At 37.2% G+C, this 12,527-nt stretch overlaps 1 protein-coding gene across 1 annotated transcript in view; it reads right to left on the minus strand.

The window, feature by feature from the left end:
• RAD51C (RAS associated with diabetes protein 51C) overlaps positions 1–12,527 on the minus strand; it is a 174,068-nt gene that overhangs the window by 109,762 nt on the left and 51,779 nt on the right. The window contains exons 4-6 of the mRNA XM_089980901.1: positions 8,355–8,388; positions 8,201–8,271; positions 7,891–8,114 (exon numbers count right to left, since the gene is read on the minus strand). Of these exons, the coding sequence (XP_089837027.1) occupies positions 7,891–8,114; positions 8,201–8,271; positions 8,355–8,388 (329 nt within the window). The remainder of the gene's footprint in view (positions 1–7,890; positions 8,115–8,200; positions 8,272–8,354; positions 8,389–12,527) is intronic.

The raw sequence follows: 12,527 nt of genomic DNA on the forward strand, positions 1-12,527 counted from the left end.
GGGGCGCAGGATCCATCCAAGAAAAAAGGCGTGTTCTCATGTTGAACAATCCTATTTATACTAAGAGAATTAGGTTAAAAACGAATTTTTCAAAAAGAGTCCAAAGATTTTTCAATAATTTTCAAAAAGGGTCTCTTCTTAAAAACGTGTTTTTTCAAAAATCAAAATTCCTAAACTAACTAAAATCAATTAATTGCAGCATAATCTATCTAACTATAATTAAGAAAAATCTAAAACTAATAAAAACACTAAAAACGCATGACTGGATCAGAAAATGCGATGTTTTCCCGTAAAATTCAATTTAAAACAAAACCTCGAAAACAACGATAATGATGGGTTTTCAATGCGATTTTATCATGGATCATGCATAAATAGAGATGAATAAAATGTGAATATTATGCATGATCATTATGACTCCCCACCTGAGCCAACACATACCGAACATCTGAAAGCCCACATAGTGGCAAGGGAACCAACAACACCAGCATGTTGCAGTGTGGCCTGCCAAACCGCATGTCCAAGCCCTCTGTAAGGAACCTTGCAGTTGAGCTGTTGACACCAAGTAGGGACATGATTCCACTGCGGCAAAGGGAAAGCAACACAAAGACCCAAAAAGCACCAACCGTGCACACAAACATGTGCACGATGGACATGTTGAGAAGCCAAGCATGTTAAAATATGTGTACTCGTACACATATATTCTGAAATATAATCCTTAAATGTACATATATATTTATATATATATATATATCAAGATACGTATACATATATATGTGTGTATACGTATCTTTATATATATATATATATTATCTTCCTAAAATACCCTCAAGGGTATTCTTGTAATTTGACATTTTACGCATATTCCAATTGGAATATGCATTGTAATTTTTCATTTAAATTTTCTGCTTTTATTTTTTTATTTTTTGTTTTCATAAACCATTGGGGGTCTCCCAATAGAGACGTTGGGAGCCCCCAACGGTCACAAATGTGACCGATGGGGGCTCTCCAACGTCTCCTTTGGGAGCCCCCAAGGTGGCTCCTTTTTGTGCTTATAAATAGGGGATTTCCCCTTTGTATTTCCTAAGATTTGGAGGAGCTTTTTCTCCATTGTAAGGGGGTTTTACCCTCTTCTTCCTCTTCTTCAATAATATTCAACTTATGACTTTATGTCATATTTTTGCCCCTTGTGTGGGTTTATATGTTAGCACATTATGTGCTTGTGTTGTTCCCTTTAATGGGTTTATTCGCACTTCATGTGCATGTGTATGGGTTCATTATTGAACCTAATGTATTCAAAGCCACTTTCTAACATGGTATCAGAGCCCGGTTACGATGGGGTTGTCTCTTGGCGCAACGGAAAGCGTGGTGCTCAAGAAATGGTGAAGTATTCATTGTTACTCTTTTTTTTAGAAGCTTTCGGTATGTATCTCTTTTCTTAACATATTATGCATTATGAAACTATTTTTCTTGCACATTTAGTGTTTTTGATAGTTGAATCATTTCCTTTCACATTTCGCGTGTTCGTATATTTTAAAATATCTACTTTTAAATTTGGTAAATTTGTTTATTGTTCAAATATATAATTCTTGGTTATATAGTTATCGATTTCTCATCACATATAATAGTAATTTATGTTTTGCAAAATTGTTTTTCAATTATGTGAGATTTATGATTTTTCATAAGAATTTCGTGATTAACCTATAAGTTAACTTTTTAAATACGATTTCTTGCTAGATTAATGATCTTTGTTTAAAAACTCTTTAATCTCATATAAAGTCTAATTTGTTTTGAGTTCCTCTCTTGTTTATGGACTTTAGTGCATTTTTTGGAAAATCTTGATATAATTCTTGTATAAGAATCTCTCACATCTAAATCCTTGTTATGAATCCTAAGTAGTTCTCGTTAATGATAACTATTTATGAGAACTCCTAAAGATGTTTCAATGATTTTGGTTTATTTAAAGGTTTTTTGAAAAATTGTTTGTGATAAATAGGTTGTTCGAACCGTTGTAAAAGATCTTTTAAAAGAATTTCTCACACTATATAGAATGCATAGTGTATCTATTACATCTTTTTGGTATAAAAGATTTCATTAAATTTATTGATACAACTTTACAAACTTGTTGGTTTGTATTTTTCACATAAGATTTCAAAACCTCTTGATTGTATCTCTAAGGATGCCTACATTGGCCATAATATGGTCTTCTTTTAAATTGCATTTATCAAGCATAAAATTGCATAATTGAAGCTTGAGAGTCTCAAGCATTTGCATCTTTTATGAAATACATGCATTATTGCATGTTTGATGTTATTACGCTTTTTGCGTATTCTTTGTTCAAGTGTTGTGAGAGTGCCTTCGTGCACATCTTTTCTAAAGTATTTGTACTCATATACATATTGTCTCTTCGTAGACATTTTTACATTGTGGAGCTTTTGTGCACATTTCTTTTGGTGAAAGTGTAATGAATTTAGATATTGATTCTTTTGTTGAATCATTATAAAACATTGTAAGTGCTTATAGCACTTTGTACGTTTCCGCATATCTCAATCAAAGAATATTAAAACTTGTTATATGGGATTTAATCCCAATTCTATAAATTTTCAAGTATTTTTTAATATCTTTTCTTGGGTATTGTGTTAAAGCTCTCCTTGCGAACCATTACGGTTCTTGTGATTTCTTTGTTAAAAGCTTGATTTTCTTCTCTTGATTATCCCAAGATGATTTCTTTATGTCATTGTGTTCCTTGAAAAAGTTTTTTTATGGTACTTATCTTATCCATCACAAGTTATATGATGCATCAATTCTTTTATGGCCCTATTATTATATTAGAGATATTTGAGGTGAGTTATGGGCACCTTGTGTTATAACATTTTAGATTGTCCACTTGCCATATTATAGATGGTGGTTGAGGTGAGTTATGGGCACCTTGGGACTCTAGAATGATTTGGTATATGATCTCTAATTATGAGTGTGTCACTCGTTGTTATGTCATTTTAGATTGTCCACTTACATATTATAGATGGTGGTTGAGGTGAGTTATGCGCACCTTGGGACTCTAGAATGATTTGGTATATGAGTGTGTCACTAGTTTGATGTTGGCCATTGATCTTATGGATGCTCTTATTTATATATAAATGTGATGGATATATGATGTTTGAAACCTTAAAATGTTTTAAGGTATATTAAAATCAAGGTTTTAGGGATTATTGCCCAACCTTTTATTGTTTATGAAAAATTATGAGTGCATTTGCACATTTGTGATTTTGTGCTTTTGTGCACAAGTGTTCCATATGTTCTTGGTGTGCGTATGTTCACACATTTATTTTCAAGAATATTGTTCTATCGGTTGTTGTATCTTGTTGAAGATAGTTTTACATAGTTTATTCCAAAATGTTATTTTTATGGGTATTCTTTTTGAAGAATATTGTTCTATTGATTCAAGGTTTGATTTATATATATGTTTGCCATTACAAGTTTTATTACCTCAAAAGTCTTCTCCTTTTATGCCCCTTATCTAAGTGTCATCATATGTAGACAAGAATTTTATTACACCTTCGTGTGTTGGTAGCCCTTTGTTGGCTTTTGCTCTCTTTGTCTAGTAGTTGAACACACTTGTCTTGAGTGTTATTATATGTAGACAAGGCACGTTGATTCATACCATGGTGTGTGATTTTAGCCTATGTTGGCATTTGTGTCCTTGTTCTAGTCGCTAAGATGTATGCCCATAGTTGGCTTATTTCACTCATTTCAAGTGACATCTTATGTAGACAAGAGATGTATTGTGTTTTAGCCCATGGTTGGCTTGTTACTCTTGTTCTAGTAGCTAAACATACTTGGTTTTGAGTGTATTTTTATGTAGACAAGAGATGCTTTTGGTCCATGTTGGCGTGTATTCTCTTGTTCTTGTCGTAAATACACTCATTTCAAGTATTATTATATGTAGACAAGAGGTTCTTTTGCACACCTTTGTGTGTGTCTTGGGCCTTTAATGGCATTATATTAATATTCTTGATCTAGTAGCTTATACACTTGATTTACGGCTTTTGGAGGACTAATGAGGTAGTTGCTTCTAGTGGATGAACTACTTTTGAAAATTGCAAAATTTCTTGTGTTTTTAGATACAAGTGAATCATATCTATGATATGTTTTTAAATCGAATTGATATTTTAGCATATATTAAGTGCTTACAGTTTTTTGGCCACTTTTTTATTTGATATACAAAATAAGTCTTTTTTGTCTCAAATGATATTCATTTTTGAATCTAGGGTGAATGTTTTAATATACTTAGTCAAATCATGCTTCTTATTTATGACATTTGTTTGACATAGATCTTCTCCCTAAAAGATGTAAAAAACTCTATTATGCATATTAATCTTTATAAAGCCCCTCTTATTGAAGATCATATTCGTCATGCCTTTGGACATTTGTATCTGTGTTCTTTTAAAAATCTTTTGAACTCTTGGGTTCATTTTTTGACTAAAGTATGTTTGAAGCATGTTCATTAATGATTTCTTTAAGTATTAATTCATTTTATGATAGTAAATGCATATGCTCATTATGGCCCTTGAGGCCCTCATTCAATAAAGCATATGTAGCTTATGCCTCTTCGTAGGCTTATTGTGGTGTCCCTTAGTGGACCTTTTTGTTATTCCCCATTATGGGGTTGTGTGTGTCCAATGTTGGACCTTATGAATGCATTATGCATTCTTGCAATTCGTTTCCGCTCACTCTTTAACATGATATTTGTTTCTTTTTAATTTTTGGTTTTCTTTTCTAGAGTAATTATCCTATTATGTATAAATTTTGCACCTTGTTAGGAATGTTCCAATTCAGTAAAGTGCAAAGATATTTTTTACTTGTTCTTTGTTGTTATTCCACAGGATCTTGGAGATAGGACAAAGAGAAGTACCCTGGATGGTTCGAGAAATGTGTTTCCTTTAGAAGACAATTGGAGGAAGGCATTTTCAAGTTTCAATTGCATCCTTGCTGAAGCCTCTTGGAGTCTTCCCCTTTTTTCAATCTTTTCGTTTCCCCGCAAAGATTGAGGGGGGGTGTTAAAATATGTGTACTCGTACACATATATTTTGAAATATAATCCTTAAATGTATATATATATTTATATATATATAAAGATACGTATACATATATATGTATACGTATCTCTATTTATATATATATAAATATATATATTTTATCTTCCTAAAATACCCTCAAGGGTATTCTTGTAATTTGACATTTTACGCATATTCCAATTGGAATATGCATTGTAATTTTTCATTTAAATTTTCTGCTTTTATTTTTTTATTTTTTGTTTTCATAAACCATTGGGGGTCTCCCAATAGAGACGTTGGGAGCCCCCAACGGTCACAAATGTGACCGTTGGGGGCTCTCCAACGTCTCCTTTGGGAGCCCCCAAGGTGGCTCCTTTTTGTGCTTATAAATAGGGAATTTCCCCTTTGTATTTCCTAAGATTTGGAGGAGCTCTTTCTCCATTGTAAGGGGTTTTTACCCTCTTCTTCCTCTTCTTCAATAATATTCAACTTATGACTTTATGTCATATTTTTGCCCCTTGTGTGGGTTTATGTGTTAGCACATTATGTGCTTGTGTTGTTTCCTTTAATGGGTTTATTCGCACTTCATGTGCATGTGTATGGGTTCATTATTGAACCTAATGTATTCAAAGTCACTTTCTAACAAAGCACCTCATGGCAAATTAGCACAGCTGACAGCCATGACGACGCCAGACATCAAAGCCAACGCCACTCATGCGCTAATGCATGTACAACATGCCTGAAGCTCCGCCCACTAGCCGGCACAACAGCCAAATGAGTGAGCAGGCAAGCCAGAGGCAACAGACACATTGAACGCAAGAGAAGATCAGATGCAACCTATGCAGTAGGCAATGCATGCATAGGGCTCCTCACCCATGCACATCACGTGCCACAATATTCGGAAGTTTTGTGCCCTATATAGGTGTTTTGGGCACTGACCCCTCGCCGATAGGAGAAGCCCGTAGAATAATTATGTCAATTTCTACATTCTTAACAAATAGGGTTGTAAAAGTATAGTAAGAAACAAAACCAATATTAGTCATTACTTTACTAAATCGGTCATACCAAGCTTTAAGATTCTTAGTTTTAGAACTTTTCCTTCTTCAATAACAAACTCGGGAGGTGAATCCATATATATTTTCACAAAGGTCATCGTTAAGAAAAGCATTCTTAACGTCTAACTGAAAAAGGGTCATTGTTTGACAAATGCCACAACTATAAAGGTCCTAACACTAGTCATCCTAAATACTGGAGCGAAGGTCTCTTCATAGTCAATTTCATATTCTTTTGAATAATCCTTGGCAACTAACCTAGCTTTATATCTTTCTAAGGGAATCATCACTTTTGGTTTTAATCTTAAATACCCATCTACAACCTATGGGTTTTTTTTAAGAGTAATGCTACAATTTCCCAAGTGTTGGTTCTATGAAGAGCATCTAACTCTAACTTTATTGTGTCTACCTAATGAGGGTGATCTTGGCTTCACTATAGTTTGATGGTTCATGATAAGCATGAATGGCTATTAAACAAGCTCTATAGTTTGAAGAAAAGGATTCATCGGATACAAACCTTAAGATTTCTTAAGGTTAAGTCCTATGGGAATAGGTTATTCTAATGATTGACCTTGTGAGTATGTTTCAAATGTGCATGGTTGAACTTCACGCCGGATGTAAACATGAAGCTTATGAGTTGTCGCAATCATATCATTAGAAATAACATCATCAATACATTCAATATTTTCACAATAATTAGAACTACATATTTCATTTCTTTTTATAGAAAAAATATCAACTAGAGATGAGCAATCTACTTCCTTAGGTTTATATTTATCAAATCCATTTTCTTCTTCCAAAAATGTAAACATCTACATCCTTTTTTATTTTCTCCATGACCAATAAACACACATTCATTAGCTTTTGGTGAACGTTTGTCATTTCCTTGAAAAAGTACAAAACACTTGTATCCAAATATTCTTAATATTTTGAAATCCTGGGATATTTTGAACAATTTTTCTAAGGGTGCATTCTATTTATCAAATAAATGGCGGTAAGTGCAGTTCCAGCCCAAAAATTCTTAGGGACATTTTCTGAAATGAGTATGATTGTAGTTGTTTCTATTATATGTATATGTTTCCTCTCTGCAACACAATTTTGTTGAGTTTTTTGGACAAGATCTTTGGTACAAAATCTCATTCTCTTGCAAATAGTTTTGAAATTCATTTGACATATATTCTTCATGTAACGCCCCCAAAATTCCGAACTTGTAATTTTTTAGGAAAATTTTGAAAGCTTTGTAATCATTCTTTTTTTCAGAATTTAAAATAGCAGTTCAGTGGAAAATAGTGTTTGAAATGACAAGTCAACGGACCTTGGGCGCATTACAGGTGAACCTTCTTTTACGCAACGGATTTGTAACTCCGTACATTCATTGAAACCAAATAGATTCAAAATGAGGTTTTAAAGTTTATACGAAAAGTGAAATTTCAAAGAAACCCTTATACCAAACTACATCAACAGATTCATGTGATAGCATTTAATGTTGTCATCATACACGTAACAGATTGCCAACTACCCATGATTAACATTCAAGTACCTTAATATAAAATGACAGCTGTACTGAGTAATAAATCCACAGAAAAAGTACTCATCCAGGTGAGACAAAGCAATAAAATATTTTACCAATTCAATAAGCAAAACACCTTTCCCAAAAAAATACAATAAGCATACCATTTAACCCTTCAAAAAGAATTCCATTATTCTAAACAAAAGCATTTGATGACACTGTAATAATGCCCTACTGTTAATGGAGGGAGAACTGCAGATAATGTCACACTACTCACATTCTCTTGGGCTGCAATAAACTTGTCCAAGTGATTCACCACTGCAATTTGCTCAGTGTAACTGCAGATACGGAAGTAGAAGATATTTGCCAGAAAAGAATTAGCATCAAGTCCTTTAGATGTTTGAAAGTGTTCCCCTTGAACAACATTATCATATAATGTTTCATTGGCGCATGCTTCTGCAATTTGGAAAGCACGCTCAACCATAAAGCTGCCTTCTGTATCTGTATTGCATAATGAAAGGTAATTTATTTCAGTACAAGTGATGTTTTAAGGCATGAATGGAATACAACAAAAGGCTATGAAATACCAATATAAATTGCTTTGCCTCCAAGACCACCATATTTAACAGGAATTTGCACATTAACTGCCAGTTGAATCCTGCAGATATCAGCATGACGTCATAAAGATGAAGACAACAACCAAAAAAATATCATGCCCAAGAGCAAAGTGAAAATGAATACCCTAGCTGTGTTTTACCAATTCCTGGGACCCCACCTGAAAAAACTACAGGAAAGCATAGGTGAGTGCAGACCATACTAATCATTTACCAAAAATATAGATAACATCAAAACTATGAAAACTCACCACAAAAAATATTAAGTACCGATAAACTTTTTTTCCAAAGTTGTAAACTCATGACAACCCTCATGCGAACATTTTTTTGCTTGTCAATGAAATTTCCTTTCAGTCCTTAGTTGCAATTTTACAGATTTTGACAATGGCTACATGAATTGAATATCTGGACAGTTTTATTAATGTGAGTTTCATATGAGGAATTAACCTGTGCAGGAAAACAGAAAGCATGCTACTCTACATAAGTGAGAGGACAAGCTGTACATGAAGATAGGCGTGAAACCCGAGCTCCCCCCCCCCCCCGACTCTCTCTCTCTCTCTCTCTCTCTCTCTCTCTCTCTCTCTCTCTCTCTCTCTCTCTCTCTCTCTCTCTCTCTCTCTCTCTCACGCTGGAGCCTTCCCCCCTGTCACTCTCTCTCTCACTCACGTCGGAGCCTTCCCCCCGGTCACTCTCTCTCCCACGCCAGAGCCTCACCCTGACACTCTCTCTCTCTCACGCCGGAGCTCACCAGACACTCGCCGGTAAGTCCCTCTCTCTCGCTCTGTGTTTTAGTTTAGCCGGATGGAGGGGCCGAGCCTGTTAAATAATGTGTAATTACCTATGCTAACTAGGAATTATTTCTTCTTTAGTTTAGTTAGAATAGGACTTTTTATCTTTTTTATTTTTACTTTTTTAGCCTTTTGACTAGTCAACTTTTTGACTAAAGCCAAAAAGGCAAAGAGTCGTTGGACTCCCAATGGCTCTATTTAGAACCATTGGAGCCCAACAACTCCCTCCTCTAAGCCTCCCATTGTGTGTATAAATATGGGGCTTTGCGGCTTTGCCCCCTTTCATTGTATGTTTTTCTCAAGGGTGTTTCTCATTCAATAATATATTTTTTCTTCTTATTATTGTATACCCTTTTTCGGGTATTTTGTATGAACCTTTGTGGTTCTTGTAAATGATCTTTTTCGACATTTTGTTGGAGTTATTTGAAGCTTCGTTTGGTGATGATCCAAGAACTCACCTTCTTACATGGTATCAGAGCCTAGTGATCAAACTAAGCCCTTTTTTGGTGCATCGAGAAATGTGCCATTCAAAGTTTGGAAAAGAAGTAAAGTTCTTTCCAAGTGTGTAAAATCGTGATCTTGTAAAAGCTTGGAAGCTTGGAGGAGCACTTGTACTCATTATCCGTGGTGGAGTGCCCATTATCCTCTCTTTCATTTCTCCTCTTCTTCTCTATTATTCTTTATTTCTCTTCTCAAACCATGTAAAATGGATGACAATGACAATGTCACCATGAAACTCATTAAGCTCAATGATTCAAACTATGTTACATGGGCTTCAATTATGAAGCACCTTATACGGGGAACGGTATAAAACCCACAACTTAAAAAATAAAAAATAAGTGGTCGGATCCGAACCCGAGCCAGGCACCCAATCCGGACCCAAACATGTGAAACTTACCTCCCGCGCCTATTTAAGAAACACGAGAGGTAGGGTTTTCTCATTCGAGAAAATCCTAACCCCCCCCCCCCCCGATATTGTACTCTGTTGTCGTCGGCCACTCTCCCCTCTCGTTCGACCTCCGAGCGCCAGCCTGCAACTCGTCGAAGCCCTCGCCGGCCACCTCCCCTGCTCCCTCTTCCCTCGTTCGTTCCCCTCTCTGTCGCCCACGACCCCTCTTTTCCGCCTCTCTCTTCCCGTCACTGGCGACACCCTGCTGGCATCCACCCCGCCTCGCCAGAGGCCACCTGACGCTGGCGACTCCCCTCTCAGGTAACCCTCCTCCCTCTCTGTGTGTCTTCTTCTTCTTCTTCTTCTTCTTCTTCTTCTTCTTCTTCTCGTTGTCTTCTCTTCTTCGCCTTCTCTGTCTTCTTTTGTCATCCAGCCGACAGGGGCAACGCCCCTGCCGCCCTGGGTTTTCCGACCAGCAAGCAGGGGCAAAGCCCTACCTCCCTTATGATGCGGACATGCAGGGGCCTTGCCGCCCCTGCCTCTCAGCTTTCCAGCAAGTAGGGGTGAAGCCCCTGCCTCTACCTCGTTACCCCCAACAAGCAGGGGCGAACCTCTTTACCTTTTCGACAGGCAAGGGCTTTGCCCCTGCCGCTTTACTTTCCGACACCTCCTCCTTTTCGGTGGGCAGAGGAAAGGCCCATGCTTTCTCCTAACTTCGTCAGACAAGGGTTTTTGCCCCTGCCTCCTCCTGACCTGTGACAGGCACGGGCTTCGCCCCTGCCTCCTCCTGTTTTCCGGCAGGCAGGGGCAGAGCCCCTGCCTCCTTCATTTTTCGTCTGCAAGGGAGGGGTGATGCTATCCCCTCCTGCCCCCTGCCCCTCTTTCCCTCTCAATAGGTCGGCGGGCAGTGCCCCTGCGTCCTTTTCGGATCGAACAGCGGGAGGGGTTGTTCCCTCTGCCCCTTTCCTCCTTCCTTTCGTTATGTGGCGGGCAGGGATGCAACCCTGCCCTATTTGGGGTCTCAACCCCCTTTTTCTCTTTTTTTTATTTTAAGAATGAATCTCACTCTTTTACTTTCGCAGCTTGTGCAACGGAGCTCGCTTACGCCCCGCGGCCCAAGACGTACATTACTTACGCTCGAAGTACACGGCACCGCGACTCCCCAAGGTAGGGGAAAGTTGCGCAAATGACAATGGACAAATTAAAAATTAAAGCAATTAAAATTAAAGATTAAAAATGGAAAATAAAGGACCAAGGACAATATATATGTATACGTATATCTATATACGTACGCCTTTAACTCAAGGACGCGGTTTCGGGATCCTTGTCCTTTTTACTTTCCTGTCTTTATTGTTTTTCGTTGTCGTCATTCTTGATGTGCTCAAGCTTTTCTTTCTTTACTGTTTTCTATTGCCGCCACGCTTGATGTGCCCAGACTTTTCTTTTCACATTTAACAAAAACTCCAATGGACAGGTTGTTAACAACCACCCCTCGGGCAAATGACTCGGTGTCCCTAGTCATTGGAGTTAGGGGACGGGACTACCATAAATTATCCTAGGAGGTAGATCCCACAGACTTCTGCAGAAGTAGGATGCATCGGTGGCCACGAATGCCTTTGGGGAATCCTCTCTTAGTCACTGACAGTTCTCTTTGGAGCGGACTCAGCTAGTTATCTGGGGTATTATAAAATACATAGCATAATAAACCCCTGATTCAGTTTTAGTTGTTTCTATGTTTCGTATATGTACGTACCCACAGGCCAGCTAATATCGAAACAAAGAATATCATGTTCACAATATCTGATTGAATGTGCATTTTTGAGATGAATGAACTGTTGATTGTATATGCTTATGTGATATGTCAATTAATTGCTTTAGTTAACTGTGCTCCGCTAGTGAAATCAATTATACATGTTAGAAATAGATTAGTGCCTGTGTAGTTAACAGCTCATGCTAGTGTAGCTTAATTACTGATTTAAACGGTTTATCATGTTAGCATAATATATGTTGCTTCAATTTTGTTCCACATTGTCTCACTTGAGTACCTACCAGTTTTTCGTGAAACTGACCCATTTTATGGGTGCAGGTAACGAGTAGGTTCATCAGACAGTCGATGGTTGGATGCGAGATAGCCTGAGACTTCACTCCTCTGCTCGCAGTTTTATGTCTGGGACACCTATTTTAGTTGGAGTTTTGTATAAGGGAAAACCCTAATTTTTGTACAACTGATAGTTTTCATAATGAATATTTGGCTCACTAATTGTCTTGTCAAAATGTTTTTGATAATTGTTGAGAATAGGTGGTTTTTGGTTAAGTTTTCATATATTAGAGGTTTTCTGAAATATTATTTTCATAAGGACTTAGATGTAATTTTTCTGTTTTTGCCTCTCTCTATTTAATATAGAGAGAAGCCCTAATCTCAATTAACGAGTTCTATTGTGCAGCCGTCTCTCTCTCTCTCTCTCTCTCTATACACTCACAGGTGGCTGTACAACCCCATCACATTCTACATGGTATCAAAGCCTTCGATCGTGGGAGCGTGATCTTCATCAACAGGGACTGATTTTTTTTTTCTCCATCAAAGAGGAGCAACAACCCTACGGCTTTTTAAAAATCAGGTTCG

The sequence above is a fragment of the Nuphar pumila genome, chromosome 11 (genome assembly GCF_984573655.1).
Source record: "Nuphar pumila chromosome 11, dmNupPumi1.hap1.1, whole genome shotgun sequence".
In the NCBI taxonomy this organism is placed as follows: domain Eukaryota; kingdom Viridiplantae; phylum Streptophyta; class Magnoliopsida; order Nymphaeales; family Nymphaeaceae; genus Nuphar; species Nuphar pumila.